Source organism: Octodon degus, unplaced genomic scaffold (genome assembly GCF_000260255.1).
Source record: "Octodon degus isolate 3935 unplaced genomic scaffold, OctDeg1.0 scaffold00035, whole genome shotgun sequence".
Lineage (NCBI taxonomy): Eukaryota > Metazoa > Chordata > Mammalia > Rodentia > Octodontidae > Octodon > Octodon degus.
Genome location: NW_004524611.1, coordinates 14,089,490 through 14,105,292, shown reverse-complemented (window position 1 = coordinate 14,105,292; position 15,803 = coordinate 14,089,490). Strand labels below are relative to the sequence as shown.

Below are 15,803 nucleotides of genomic sequence, written 5' to 3'. Positions count from 1 at the left end.
CTGTAGGTGCTCAGGGAAGATTAGAATGCACCACCTCCAGCCTGTCTTCAAGGGCCCATCTTCTGGCTTCAGAAAGACAGGCTCAGGGTACAATCGCAGCAGGAACCACACATCAAGGGCAGACTTATCTGTGAATGCTGGCCCTGCCACCAAGCAGACACAGGGCAGACAAGCCGTGCTCCTCTCGAGGCCTTAACACACACAGCCTCCCCTGTGTGTGCAGGCACCTAGACCCTGGTTCACGCTCAAGGGGACATCAGGGAGCTGACTGGTCAGTGTGTGGCTTCAAAGACTGTGGGGCACGGGAAGGGCACGCTGACCAGGTGGAGGGACTGGTCGGCTTCCACCACAGGGCAGGGCTTACAGTGCAGGAGAAAAAGGAAAGGCCTCTTGGGAGAGCTGGGACAGGAAATGAGAGAAAGCCGTGGCAAACAGGCAGGCTGCCGGCGCCCCTGGATGAGGTCCACAGAGCTGCACACAAGCTTGGCTCCAGCTCTGGCTGTCCCGGCACTGGCCAGGGTGGAGCCTCAGAGGCGGACTCTTGTCACAGTGGGACAGTGCCCAACTCCACGCTAGCTGGCCCTGGCAGTGACAAGGGGCGTGCCAGGGCAGGTTTGGCCACGGTGTGGAAGGGTAGCCACAGAGTGTGATCTCTCCTTGCCCCCAGATCCAAGCTCCCCAAGAAACAGGAAATTCTGAGGCCCAGTGCCTGTCCCTTCATTGGCTTCCCAGGGGACAGCAGGAGCTCTATGCTCCTTCCCCTCTTACAGAGATCCAGTGGGAGCAGTGCCGGGGACAAGAAGGAGCATGAAGAGGACCCAGTGCCCAAGCAACCCCTTATGTTCCTGCTGGGGAACTTGTCCTGCTGAGAGGCAGCTTGGAAATGCCTTCCCAACCCCAAGGTCCCGCTCAGGGCTCAGAACCAGAAGCCACCTCCACAGCCCAAGGTCCACACCCTAAGCCACTCTGCCCTATCTCCCTCTAAGAGCATCAGACCTGGGTTTTCCCAGGACCTGGGTCCCTCACAGGCGAAGAAGCAGGTAAACAGCCCTTCCCAGCCTCCATTCCAAATGCTCTCCTTAGGAAGAAGATGCATCCTATGAAGCTAGGATCAAAGGGACCAGCAGTGCAGAGTCAGCTAAGTCCCTGCGACTAGAGGAGCAGCCCAGGAGCACCCAACTCTGCCCACCAACCCCTCAAGGCAGGGCTCCATGCCCCCAGGGCCTGCCCATCAAGCAGTCCCTCCACACCACAGAATGTCCCACAGGCTGCACTGGGGCCTGGAACTGACCTCAGGGCGGGCTCATCCAGCGGAGATGAGTACGTGCACCCCATGGCTTCTTGCTCCCAACTGTAGCCCTTAAGGAAAGAGGAAGGTCCTGGCTCTCTGATGCTAAGTGGCAAGGTGCCAGCAGGTAGCAAGCTCAGCTCTGCCCATCCTCAGTGCGCTAGAGTAGGCGACCTGGGCCCAGAGACTTTGAAAGTTGCCGCCTGACACCCCCAAGTCCTTTCAGAATCTCCCTGCTTGCCTCTGTCCCCACAAGCCTGAGAACTGTGCAACATCTGGCTGCTCCAGCAGGAAGGAATCAGGACTGGAGACTGTAGCCTCCCATGATCCCCTGCGGCTAGGGCACTCCCCCCCTTCTGTATGGACCTAGGGAAGAAGAAAACCTTTCCAGCCCCTGACTTGGTCTCCTTGGTAACTGTTTATATCAGAGGCCTAGAGGCCTGCTCCCCACACCTCCCCCTTTCCCATTAAAAAGAGAGAGAAAAAAAGGAAGTCCTGTCTGTGAACAAAGCTCTTCCAGCCTGTCCAGCCCACAGCCAGCATGTGCAGTTGCTATGGCAGGGTGGCCGCCCCTTGAAGGAAGTGGACTGATCTGGCTGCCAGGGCGTCTGGGGACCATACTGAATGAGATCTGGTTCCATCCCCCACCACACACACAAAACTACCGGGGATCCCAAGACACTGGGTCTCTGTCACCTGGGAGTGTCCCGTGTGTCATGGGGCAAATACAACTCACTCTCCTGCTGTGCACAGTGGGAGACACACAATGCGGGCAGCACTTCCAAGATACCCAGCACAAGCAGCCATCAGAAAGCCCGAGGCTCAGTCACGCACTGGCAGCAGCTGGACCCAGCTCAGAGCCACCACCACGTGGCTCCAGAGTGAAGCACGCAAGGTTCTAATTATCCCCTACCACATGCACACCAAATTGGGAGCAGGAGTCTGGCTCAAGCTCCAGAAGTGAGCTGTGGTCCGACTGCGTGTGCTGAAGGGTAAGGGAAGGGAAAAGGGACTAGGCTTTGTCACTGGACAAGCCAAAATGCCCTTTGTGATCTACTGTCTTCTAACCCAGGCAATGTAGGGAAGCCCTGCAACTCAAATTTAATTTTCTGCCTGGCACAATGATTTCTTCTTGGCCTCCTTCCTCCCTGCCTGGGTGGCACATGGGGAAGATGCTTCTGAACAGCTCCTTGGCAGAGCCTGGTGTCAGGTGACCAAGATTTCCAGGGCCCATGCAGTAATGGGAAGGGTGAGGACAGAGGTTTAGAAAGCTGTTGGCAGCACAGGGGATAGGCTGGTCGCGGTAGGATGGGATAGTCACCTCTCCTCCCACAGGCAGATGGTGCCACTAAATGTTCCCATCTCTGCACAGAGGCCTGGGACACAAGGTCAGGATCCCAAAGGCCTGCTGGTATGAAAGGGAAGTGCTTTGCTGCTGTTTGCATAAAACCTAACAGCTATCTTCAGAGCCAGGGCCAAGTCCAAGGGCAACTGCTGGCAGAGAAGCTGGCCTTGGTCATGGAGAAGGCTGGAGTATCTCTGAGAGGCTGAAGGTGAAAGACAAGAAAAAGAGATTGAGTTTGTGCTTCTCTGGTACCTACTATGTATGTCACCAGTATTTGAGGACCCCAGAAAGCGGGGGAGGCTTCTATCTCCATTTGTGGCTGGGGGTGAAACAATGATTGAGCTCCAGACCTGGGAGCATCCAGAGCCACAGCAGGTGACACATGGGGCTCAGGTCACTGTCCCTCCCCCACCCCACAACAAATGGCTCACGAGGTCCTAAGAGCACCTTCTGTCTTTCCTTCCCAGAGAGCTAGCCCTTGTCACACAGGTGTGCTGCAGTTCCAGTGGCTGCCATTAGCCCAGGGCATTCCCCATGTCCTTTTCACAGACACACAGGATTTGGATCCATGAGCAAATCCCTGTGGCCTAGAAAGCCACCCTTGGCCTGGATGGCTTGGCCTGCTGGCTCAGAGGTCCCCAAATGCCTTCCAGGTGTCAGGTGAAACGTGCTACCACAACTACACAGGAAGAGAGAGGTACTCTGCTCAAGGAAGTGCACAGGGTGTTCAGTCAGCTGGTGACATGAAGGGGCCGTATCCCTTATACTAATGCAAGGTGGTCTTGTCACAGAATGGCCCTGCCATCTCTGAGCGAGCAAAGGGGAAGTGAAGGAGGGTGGCCGCGATGAGGTGGGCACTGTTAGGAGCGAGCTGAGAGAGAGTGCAGAACCCCTGGGCTGCGCTTGCCAACTCACCCACCAACCAGGCGAGCCTGCCCATGTGGAAGCAATGACAACCTTCTGGGCTGTGGCAACGAAAATGGGGAACTGCACTACTCGACCCTGTCATGGAATCCTCCCTGACTCACTTGTTCCTTGTCTGCTGGCTGTGCCCGGTTCTGACTCAACCAAGAGGGCTTCGCAGCATTGCTGGGTGAAGGCCACAGTCCCTGACCCATTTCCTGCCCCTGGGCTGCCTCACTCCAACCCAATAACCTGTGTGTGCTGATTCCAGGATCTTCCCTTGCTCCCCATTTGTGCTAGGTCAAAGGTTCCCACCATGTGCTTTAAATATATGCAATGTGCATCTGTCAATCATATCTCAATGAAGCTGGGAAACAAATCCATACCCGAGGAAGGCCCCTGGGACCTCCCCTCCCAGCTTCCTCGGTCCTTCTCAGCTCCCTCCATGCCGACTGCCATAGGCACAGTCACCGACTGCTGGCAACCTACAGCCAGGCTCTTGCAAGATGCACCTTTCCAGCCCTTCCTGCAGCCTTTGCCTAGCTTTCTCTCGAGAATCCTAGCTCATCCCTGACACATCTAGCGCAGTGTCCCACTGTCCCTGTCCTTTTAACCCTGTCACTTTGCACACCATTTTCTCCCCAACTGCACCCAACTCTCAAGGACACTGCTTCATCCCCAGGGCTCCTCATGCCTGGCACACAGAAACAGAGCCACCAGCCACCCTGATTTTACTGGAACTAGGGAAAGAAGTGAAGTCCTCTCCTTAGTCAGGTGGAAGCAGAAACCCCACACTTGTGCTTGCAACACTTCCAGCCATTTCTCCAGAGGGCGGGCCTCTACCTAAGTACTTTCCTTTTTGAGAAATTCACTTTTGTTTCTACTTGCATGTCCAAAGGTGTATAGATTTGTCTTTTTTTTTTTTTTTTGGCAGAACCGGGGATTGAACTCAGGCCCTTGCGCTTGCCAGGGAAGCGCTTATTCCACTGAGCCATCTCCCCGGCCAAAGGTGTATAGAAAAGATGATCTAGAACTGTGAGATAGCTCAGTAGACTGTCTGCTTGACAAGCGCAGGGACCAGGGTTCAATCCCTGATCCTGGATGCTCCACTGGCTCCGCCCCCAGGGAGTACTGAGCCAGCGACAGAGTCTGGCAATGGTGGAACACGCCTGTAATCCCAGTGCTGGGGAGGCAGAAAACAGGAGGATCACTATGAGTCCAAGCTGTGTAGTGAGACCCTGTACCAAATACATAAATGGAAAAAACAAAAGATGATCATGAGCTGGAAGTGAAGAGCTAAGGTTCACTGCCCAGCTGACAAATGCAGAAGGGATGTGAACATGCTTTACCACTCTCTCAAGCTAAAACACTACATAAAATCATGAAAATCACAAGATCCAGATCTCCAAGTTCATTTTAAGAACACCTGTGAAACGGTCCAGGCCATGGAGGACATCATATCCTAAAAGTCAACAAGTATGGATGTCACTTTAAAAATAAAAATGTAGGGGCTGGGGAGATGGCTCAGTGGAATAAGTGCTTCCCTGGCAAGCGCAAGGGTCTGAGTTCAATCCCCAGTTCCACAAAAAAAATAAAAATAAAAATAAATAAATAAATAAAAATGCAATGTGTGCCATTCCAGTGTTACAATGGTGGAGGTGGCAAGCATACCAGGGCAAATGGTGAGGCTGGACAAAGGGTCACTGGTCCTGAAAGGGTGCTGAGTTTGTGCTGCACATGCTTAACACTGTGAGGTGAAGCTGGGCTGAAGGGTAAACTTGGATGTCACTGAACATGTCCAGGTTAGCACAGCACCCAAGCTGCACCGCCACACTCAGAGCTCAGGGATGGACCAACACACACACACACACACACACGCACAAGCTCCCCTGCTACTCAGAGCCACTCCTCACTGGAAAGAAGCACAGGGCTTCACAGCAGAAGAGGTGGTGGGGAGGGCATCAGAAACAAATTCAGTATAAAATTACTGGAAAGAAAAAAAGAAAAGAAAAGCTAACAGCAGACACAGATATAAGCCAGCAGCCTTGACTCCTGGTGGTCAAGTGACTTTTTTTGGGAATGGCCCAGCCCGACCTGGGGTAGGACTGGTGCGGCACGTGGCGCCAGGGACCGCTGCTCCTGCCTAAGCAGGTGCTTTAGACTTGTGAGCTATCTCATCAGCCCCCAAAAGTGGCTTTATTGACTTTCTGTCAAACTGCGTCCCATCTAAAGGTGGTTTGGGGAAATGAGGTCTTTTCCATCTTTCCAAAACAGCCCCTAGTGGGCCGCAGTTGGCAGAACCAGCCAAAGGTTTAAGTGGACAGGAAACATTTGGAAAGGGGAGTGCCTTTGGTGAACTTTAGAGAAATGTAAAACAAAAGGAGGCACCTCCATCTCTGGTGCCTAGGCACTCAAGTGGACGCCTGGAAGGCTGTATTCCTCTTCTTGGCTCCTCCCTCCTCTCCCTGCTTCCTGGCTGCCACAGGCTGATTCGCTTTTTTTTTTTTTTTTTTTTTTTTCTGATTTGCTTTTCTCCACCAGGCCCTTCCACCATGCCATTTCTACCTTGGAGCCAGCCAACCATGGACTGAATCCCCTAGAAACCATGAGCCAAAAATAAATGTCTCTTCCTTTAAGTTGTGATACGTAAAATTACTAAGTCTTTAACGGTGCAGGATGCTGTATGGCTGTATCACGCCTTCGCTGTCCAGAGTGGCCTCCCAGAGCGATGCTGATCTGTGCCAGGAGAGCAGGAGCTCCAGCCTCTAGGAAGCCACCTCCAGAAGGTTCACAGGTAGAGTCTTCTTGAACCACACAAGAGCAGTAGCAGCAGAGAGAACATCTAGGCTCCTGAAGTGGCAGGGAGGGCAAGAGGCCCACAAACTAGAAGATTCACCTGAGCACCCAGGGGTCCTCCTGGATCTGGGGAGCCCAAAAGCCCACAGCAGAGGCAGATATAACTACAGAAGTGTTTCCTATGGCGGCAAATTCTAAGTACTTGCCAGTCAGGCTGTAGAGGGCTCATTGTTTGGCTTGAAAATATCTATGCCCAAAGCTTTCACGATTGTTGGCATGATGATGATGGTAAAGGCAGACGGTCCACCTGACTGACCTGGCGCCTGAGTCTGGCCCTTTGCCTCTTTTCCCCATCACTGTTTTCTGGATTTGCTTTGCAGCCATGTGTACTACGCATCTGTGCTCTGCCACACGCTTCCACCATGATGTTTCTGCCTTGGAGTCACCTGACCATGGACTGAGCCCCCTAGGACTGTGAGCTAAATCCAACCTCTGCTCTTTTCAGCTGGGAGTGTTGGGTTTCGTGTCTCAGTGATGGGAAAGCTCACAGTATAGAAAACTGGTACCAGATGTGGGACTGCTGCTATGACTACACGTGGTCACATGGTTCAGAACCCTTTGGAACTGATTTTCAGAAGTCTGGAAAAGATTAGGAGATGTGAGCCAGAGAAACCCTACAGATACCTTGTCAGCTAATCACTGAGGAGGGTACGACTAAACCCAGGGCCGGCGAGATAGCTCAGAGGACTAAGCACCTGTTTTAGCAAATACAGGGACCAGGGTTCAATCTCCAGTCCCGCATGCCATGCTGGCCTTGCCCCTGGGGCACACTGAGCTGGCGACTGAGTCTGGGCATGGTGGTGCACACCTGTAATCCCAGTACTGGGGAGGCTGAAAACAGGAGGATAACTACGAGTCTAAGCTGTGTAGTGAGATCCTGTACCAAACACATAAAATGAAATAAATAAATAAATAAATAAAAAAATAAGACTGAACCCAGTTTTAAATGAATAAAATAAATATCTTATTACCAAAAGAATTATATTCTATAAACACCTGCTTTTATGGAGGAAGACTAACTTCTAGGAGGGAAGGGTGTTACCCGGGGCTAAGATGTAGCTCCATAGCACAGAGCACACGCTTAGCACACATGAGGTCCCAGGTTTATCTTCAGCACCATCATCACCACCAAAAAAAAAAAAGAATAAAAGGAAAAAGAGAACAAGCAAGAGAAGGAGGTGAAGGGGAGAGAGAACAAAAGCAAAAATAGTTGCCTAAATTGCAACAGGGAATTAGCTTTGGACAGGAGCCTGTGTACGCCTCACCCTGCTCAGCCTGCGCAGCTCTGGCTAGAGAAGTGTCTCTAACACTGCACCCAGACTGCCCCTGTTGCGTCTGGAGGTCTGTGGGCTCAGCAGCACAGAGCTTCTCTGGCAGCTCCCTACTCAAACCTGGCTGCTGGCCTCTGAGTCTGAGACAGGGGCTAGGCACAGTCAATGTAAATGCAAGACAATGATTCAGGCCACAGTGCTCGACAGCCTGCAGAATGATTTTTGCTCTGTAGAAATCAGTTCTAGGAAGTGGGGGTGCAGTCACTTGGCCATATCTGTTACGAGCAAAGCACAATTTCTTTTGTTTTTTTGGCAGAACCAGGGATTGAACTCAGGCCCTTGCACTTGCCAGGGAAGTGCTTATTCCACTGAGCCATCTCCCTAGCCCACTTGGCCATATCTGTATCATGACTTTTTCACATCTATATGCCATCTGTCCCATTATTTTTTCTTTAGTATCCTATTATTTTTTCTTTCTGTCCCTTAGTATTTTTCTTTAATTCATTCTTTTTATTTATTTGTGTTTTCTTTCATGGTACCGGGGATTAAACCCAGGACCTTTATACTGAACTCCATCCTCAGACAGGGGCTTGTTCAATTACTACATTGCCCAGACTAGGCTCAAACTTGCCACTCTTCTGCCTCAGTCCCCCACACTGCTGGGATTCCTGGTATGTCACCATTCTGAGCCCTTTTTATTGATACTTAAAAAGAAGCTCTATGGAAGGTTAAAAAATTCCAACAAAATATTGTTAAGAAAGTTGCACTTGATAACTGTCACTCCCCGAAGCTCTAAGCTTGAGCTTGCTTCCTCTAAAGAAGTCGACAAGTTTTAAATAGTAAAGACAAGTCAGAAATGATGACTCTCCTTGTCAGTATTAAAAAGGACTGCACAAAACCCAACACGGACTGACTTTCTCATTACATGACTATGTAAAGGCAGCTCCCTGAGCTGCCTGCTTACAAAACCAAATCGCTGGGTCTTGAGTGAATCAAAGCTCTGCCATTTTCTGGCTGAGGTTTTTATCTCAAAGTAAAATGGCATTTTCTGCTGAGTGGTTCTAGAGAAGTTCAAGCAGGAAACAGACATAGAAAAGGCCTCATAAACAAACACTCATGTGCTATGGGAGCATCAGGGATCACTAAGGCCAACTCTGAGCAGTCCATCAAGAAGGCCAGACCCCAGACTCAGCCTGAAACGCTCCCCAGCTCTCCCTTTCCTTTCAGCTCCAGGCCAACGTGTGGGGTGTTGATTAGAATGATGCAAAAGGGGGCTGGTGAGATGGCTCAGTGGTCTAAAGCACCTACTTAGAACAAGCTTAGCAAAGCACAGGGACCACGGTTCAATCCCCCAGCACCACATGCCAGCCAGCCCCGCCCCCTGGTGGGCTGAGCTGGCCACACACACACACACACACAAATAAATAAATAAATAAATAAAATTAAAAAAAAAAAAAGAATGATGCAAAAGGTGCTCAGGAATGCAACAAAGAAGAGGGACAAAGGGGGTGCTGAGCAGCGCCACTTACTCTGCTGAAATTTTAGTGAACTCTGGGATTTCTTCTTTTTTCTTTCTAAAGAAGAACCAGTAGGTTAGGATACCCATGATGAGAGAAAGCAGAATCATGTCCGTCATGCTGAAGAGAGACATTTCTTCGGCCACAGCCTCAGTACTGGTGGCGGCGGTATCCACGTGGGAGTCCCCCATGTTGATCACAGCACTGTCAGGAGAGAGAAATGACACGTCAGCATGGAGGAGCAGAGGCACCCAACAGGTTGGGGCACCCTCTGAATGCTGTGGCCCCAGCACCACACCCCTGTGGCTGCAGCACCACAGAGCCCTAGGTGCTGCGTTTGCTCACAAAGCCTTTTCCAATTGTCAGGTTGCCTGACACCCTGAAGAGTCTAGGGTCTTTTTTTTTTTTTTTTTCTTTCTTTCTTTTTTTTAAAAAGTGTATTGGTACAGGGTGTCACTATGCAGCTTGGACTTAACATTGATCCTCCTGTTTTCAGCCTCCCCAGTGCTGCAATTACAGGCATGCACCATCACGCCTGGACTCAGTGGCCAGCTCAGCATGCCCTGCAGCTGGGCCGTGTAGCATGTGGTGCCAGGGATCAAACCCCGGTGCCTGCATTTGCCTAAACAGGCACTCAGTCTGCTGCAGGGTCTTCAATATTCACCCTGAAAGGGCTCTGGGAAATAAACTCTAACCCCAGAATACCTGGCCTAATAAGAATATCTCTGAAGTCCTGAGAACTTGGACCTTGAAAACAGTTAATGCTAGGAATGAGTTATGGCGAGCTCTTGGCTTTGCATGCCAGGCCTGTGTCACTGCATCTGTTGGAGGTCCAAGTGTGCTAGAGACCATGTAAACTTCCAGGTATAAGTACTCCATGTCCATAGACTGACCCAAGACATCTGGGACTCTAAGACTCAGAAGCATCCCTGGTTGGCAACACAGAAGCTTCCCAACTTGCTGATGATGTGGGGGTTATGTCCTGATGACCCTAGCAAAACTTGGAAAATATTAAGTCAGAAATGTATTTAAAGCCAGGCACGGTGGCATACACCTACACACTCTCAGAAACTGAGGCAGGAAGATCACAAAGTTGGGCCCAGCCCAGGAAACTTAAGTGACTTAGAAAGTCCTTGTTGGGGCTGGAGAGATGGCTCAGTGGTCTAAAGCACCTACTTAGAACAAGCTTGGCAAAGCATTGGGGACCACGGTTCGGTCCCCCAGCACCACATGCCGGCCAGCCCGCCCCCTGGTGGGCTGAGCTGGCCACACACACCTCTCTCTCTCTCTCTCTCTCTCTCTCTCTCTCTCTCTCAAATAAATAAAAAAAATCTCTTAAAAAAAAAGAAAGTCCTTGTTTCAAAATGAAAAAAGTAAAAGGTCTGGGGATACAGGAGGGCAAAAGCCCTGGGTTCAATCCCCAGTGCTTCAGGGAGAAAAATGCACTTAATATACGCAAACTACTAAACATCACAGCTTAGTCTAGCCTTTATTTTTTGTAAAGATGAAAGCTTTATTGGCAAATGGTTGCATTCGCCTAAATACAAATAACAAAAAAATAAAAAATCTTTCAAATTGTGATTGTTCTGGTAAAACTCATTTCTTCTTCTTCTTTTTTTTTTTTTTTTTTAGCCTACTTTAAATATGCCCAAAACACTTAGGCAAAATCATCTAACACAAAGCCTACTTGATACCAAAGTCTGGAATATCTCCTGTGAGTCACCAGATACCACTTGGAAAAGGCAAAGCAGAATGGTCTTACGGTACTGCTCTGGCAACAGCATGAAGTCAGGGACCATTTGTACTTCATGCAGGCTATTACATGTCACTGCCAAGAAAATTCAGTGTTGTCCCTGTGACTGCACTGGGAGAGGCCAACCTGAAACTCATACCTGGCCTCTCCTGGACCCAACCTCTGTGTTCTTCTCCTTTGCTCAACTTAATATGCATCCTTTTGCAATAATAAACCATGATCCTAGGTAAAAAAAACTTCATGTTTTGTATATCCTGGCAAGCTGCTGGGCCAGGGGTGGTGTTGGGACCCTCGACTCACCAACTCTGCCCTTAGAAGATATTCCACTGGCCTATCCACCACTGAAACCTGGCAGCAAGGCAGACTTTTTACAAGATCTGAACACTGGGCAGGGACCTTCCACTGCTTCCTTCCAGCCAGGCTGGGCTCGCTCTCAGAATCTGAACCATTCATTTTGCAATCACACTGTGACCTAGCGGGGTGTTTTCACCACAGTGCAATCAGGATGGCTGAGTCACATCTCAGCCACTTTGACATGGAAGATGGCTTTCATCTGACTTCTGGTGGCTTCCTTCCCTTCAGGAAACCACAGGGCTGGCTCCAAGCCACAAGAACAGCCAAGGGCTCTGGGTGTTGATCCTGCTGCTCTGTCTCGAAGGGAAACTGACCCTCAGGCCTGGTTCGTTGCTTTCTTAGTAACCAGAAGTACTTCCTAGCAGCTGCAGTTCATCACAACTCAGTTTTTGTTTTTTGTTTTTTTTTTTTTATTGTTGCTAGTGTTTTGTTTTAGGTGCTGGGGACAAAGGGCCCCGCACACCTATGCAAGTATTCTACAAGTTGTATGTACCTCCAGCCCCCAGCCCTTGTCCTTATTGATATCTGATCTTTAAGAGCAAATTTAACTGTGGTGTCCTCAGAGAACACTGTGTATCTATCAGTACTAGACACACACTTACTATTTATTTGGTGCTAGTCATGTATATCTGTCTAGCCCAGTCAGCATTTCAGTCAAGCCCACACACCTTCCGTCAAGTTTCTGAAAATCAGACTGAGAGGTGTTTGGCACTTGCTTTGACAGACTCTGAAAGGACCTGTCCTGCAGAATCAGGAAGAAACTGCCTCTCAGAGCCTGCTAGAGCCAGCTGAAGTCTGTCTGCTCAGGACCATGTGCAGGCCCCGGAAACCCCCAGGTGGCAGCAGTGTCACTTCCTGTTTCTCCACTGCCTCCCTTTAGGTCGCCAGGCAGCCTGGACCCCTTGTTTCCCAGAAGAGGAAGAGACACCCACGGAGCCATCTCACTGTTTCTCCACACACATGCTGGCTGCACAGCCTGGAAGAGCAAGCACATTCCCTGTGTGTGCTTTCTAAGTTCGGGTGCTGGGGAGCAAGGACAGCGGCAACCCTGCACCCTTGTAATCACGTTCTTGCCATCCTGACCACTGGAAGAGATTCCTGTCTCTTGCAGGAATCTGGGGAGCAGATGGGCTGCTCCCCACACAGCAGCCAGAGGTGGCCTTTAAAGTCAGAGCACACCACCTCTTGATTATTCAGATTATGGTTTCAGCTTATTTAATAAAAATCTTAGGTCCTTCCACAGTGTATGGAGCCCTTTCTGATCCTGCCCTTAGATACTCCTCTCCCCATACCTAAAGGTCACATAGGCCTCTTGGCCTCAGGGCCGCTGCACATGGTGACACTGCCTGGACTCTCTCGCTCCTATTATCACAGGGCTCACTCCATGCTTCATGCAGGTCTGTAAACTGCCTGCAGTAGCTCGGACAGCCCACCAGCCACACACCTGCACAGCACGGATCACTGCCTGCCAGTATCATACATCATTTTATCACACTGGCTTATCTCTCTGCCTGGAGTGTCAGGCCCACTGGGCAAGGCCTTTGATGGGTTCCAAACTGACATATTATAAGCACCCAGTATCAAGTTATTAAATGAATGAACCCGCAAATCACCCTGATTCTAGCGTAGCTGAGCTGGCAATGCGTGCACTCTGTAAGACACAATCCAGATCCACCATCTGGGCTCTGTAGCAAGCTGATTCCTCTTCCCTCTCTTGTCGCTCGCTTGCACGCACGCTTGCTGCTTCTGCTCCTTGAGGTCAGAGGCAGCAACAGATTCCTGTGCACACACACGCCTGGGAGAAGCCACAAACAAGACCCCAGGTCGGGTCACTTAAACCACACTTGCCCACAGAAGGGCACACAAGCCCCCTCCAGCTCCCCAGTCTCACTCTGACCTCCTCTCCCACCACCTTCTCTGCCGCCTCCCCGGGGCCGATGCTTTCCTCTCTGCGCTCCTGCCTCACTCTTCACCTCAATTTGATCAGTCCCTCGCCTTTATCTAGTTAGTGCTCAGCAACCATTCAGGGAACAAACGAAAGGAATAGGTATTATACTCCCTTCCCATAATACAGTATCACGACATGAGGAAAACACAATTTGTGTGAGTCAACAACATGAAACATGAAGAAATAAAAGCCATGCTGAAGCCTGCCATGGTGGCACAGGCTTGTAATCCCAGCACCATGAGGCTGAGGTGGGAAGATCACCCCAAGTTCAAGGTGAGTCTGGCCTACATACAGTTATTACTTAACACCTACCTGGTTAACAACTGTTCAAACTTACTACCTGTCATTTTTTGTACGTCTTGTTTACACAGCCTCAATCTTTTCTTATGCGGTACGCCTTGTTTATTCAGTGCTGTGATTTTTGCTGACTGTAATATACAGTACTGTAGTTTTATGTTGTTAATCATTATAGTACTACATGTAAGCATTATGGAAACAAAAAGCAAAGTCATCAAGGTAGCGTTTCTTCTGGCCATTTCTTTGTTTTGAACATTGTAATATAGATACCATAGACAATTCTTCATTTAGCGACAAAGTCATTTAACAGCCAAATCACAGGAGTGGAACTCGGTCATTAAATGAGGGGTGTCTGTAGTTGAGCTCCAAAGCCAAATCAAAACAAACAGAAGCAATATTGACTTTGTACTGTCCCTACATGCCAACCCCCTGGAGAAGAGGCTCCTAAACTTTCTCAGCAAAACTTTCATGGTGTTTCCTAAACGAAAAGAAGTGCCCAACAGTGCCACTGAGTGGGAAGAGTTAGTTCCAAACCTCAGGTGCTAACCCACGTTCCACAGATCCATAGTCACAAAGGGGATACAGCATGATCTAACGCTGAAACCTGGACCTCCAGCTGCCCCCGCCCAGGGAATCCACCGGCATAGACTTCCTGGCTCTGAAAACTGAGCACCCTGCATTTGCTTCAGGGCCCAGAGGCGCCCACCCTGGCACAGTCCGAGAACCATCCCGACAGTGAAATAACTTCCATGTGGAAGTTCTGCCCGCCCTCCCTGATACCGCCCTCCATGTCTGGTGGTCACAGGGGAGCAGGAGATGGTCAGCTTGAGGTCCCCACAGTGATCCAAGGAAAGCTGGAGTAGGAGATAGAAAGGAACACAGGATGAGGCAGGCTCACAGCCTAAAGTGGTATTTGTCAGCAAGGGAAGGAAGTAGAGAGGGAGGAAATGGAAACACAGGAACAGTAACTTGGGGCTGGACCAGGCTTTAGCCACACAGTACTGCCAACCAATGACTGGGACCCTAGGCAAACCCCTTATTTATTAGCTTGTGTATTAATTGATTTGCATGTAACCCGAGGTAGGCTTCAATGTCCTCATCTGTAAAATTAGAAATAAAGGTATCTGTCACATGAGTCTCTCCCACCCCAAATACAGAATAGATTTGATCTTTTATTATGAATTTGCTCAGCCTCTTCACTCTATAGATTTATATTTTTCACCAGATTTGAAAACTTTTCAGCTATTTATTTCCTGAGCATTTTTTTCAGCCCTGCTCTCTTTCTTTTTTTCTGGGATTACAAGAAGATGAAGATTAAACCTTTTATTTTTTTTCCTCCCAGTACTGAGGTCTAAACCCAGGGGCCTTGTGCAAGCTAGGTAAGTACTTGAGCTACATCCCCAGCTCCAAAGCCTAACTTTTTTGTTCTTAGTCCCATGAGACCGTCAGGTTCTTTCCCTCCGATCTAGGGTCTTTCTGTTCAGACTGCATAATTTCTACTATTTTATCTTTACATTCAATTATTCTTTTCTGTCTTCATTCTGTAATGGAGCTACTGACAGGGTTTTTTTGGGGGGTGGTCAGGGGGCTTTTGTTTTTTGAGATAGGGTCCTGCTATATAATTCAGGCTGGCCTTTAACTCAACTATGTAGCCTAGGCTAGCCTTGAATTTGCAGAGATCCTCCTGCCTCAGCTTCCTGAGTGCTGGGATTACAGGCATGCATAACCATTTTTTTTTTTTGACTACTGTATTTTTTCAGCAATTCCAAGGTGTTTGGTTCTTCTTTATGTCTTATATAATTCCAAAACCTAAGTCATCTTGATGCTGATATTGATGAAACTGTCTTTTTCTTCTTCTTCTCTCTCTCTCTCTCTTTTTTTCTGTACTAGGGATTGAATTCAGGACCCTGTGCTTGCCAGGCAAGTGCTTATTCTACCGAGCTATCTCCCAGGCCCTTATCTTTTTCATTCAAGTGCAGATTTTTGTGGTTCTTGATATAGTGATTTTTATTGTGTGCTAGGCAGTGAATCTTGTAGCAGGCCTCTTCCATCATCCTGCAGTGGGAGAGGGAGGGTGCAATGCACTGCTGCTAGGCGGAAGCCCGTTTCCCACTAGAGTAGCTGGTTACTGCACCCTACCTGGCCTCCACTGCCCCCTTGTGACAGGGCACCCTGGTGCCACCAGGGGGTGGTAGTGAAGTGCTAGCTTCACTGTGTGCCCTGTGACATCAATCTCAGAGAGAGAGAGAGAGAGAGAGAGAGAGAGAGAGA

At 49.5% G+C, this 15,803-nt stretch overlaps 1 protein-coding gene and 1 long non-coding RNA gene across 4 annotated transcripts in view; one reads left to right on the top strand and one right to left on the bottom strand.

Annotated features, from left to right (window-relative positions):
• LOC101573833 (NADPH--cytochrome P450 reductase) overlaps positions 1–15,803 on the bottom strand; it is a 49,893-nt gene that overhangs the window by 13,073 nt on the left and 21,017 nt on the right. For all 3 annotated transcript variants that reach the window (XM_023714389.1, XM_023714388.1, XM_004630444.3), the window contains exon 2: positions 9,193–9,384. In XM_023714389.1, coding sequence (XP_023570157.1) covers positions 9,193–9,371 — 179 coding nt within the window. In that variant the 5' untranslated portion in view covers positions 9,372–9,384. The remainder of the gene's footprint in view (positions 1–9,192; positions 9,385–15,803) is intronic.
• LOC111816585 overlaps positions 9,301–15,803 on the top strand; it is a 19,925-nt gene continuing 13,422 nt past the window's right edge. The window contains exons 1-2 of the long non-coding RNA XR_002820944.1: positions 9,301–9,386; positions 13,478–13,483. This is a non-coding gene — a long non-coding RNA (uncharacterized LOC111816585). The remainder of the gene's footprint in view (positions 9,387–13,477; positions 13,484–15,803) is intronic.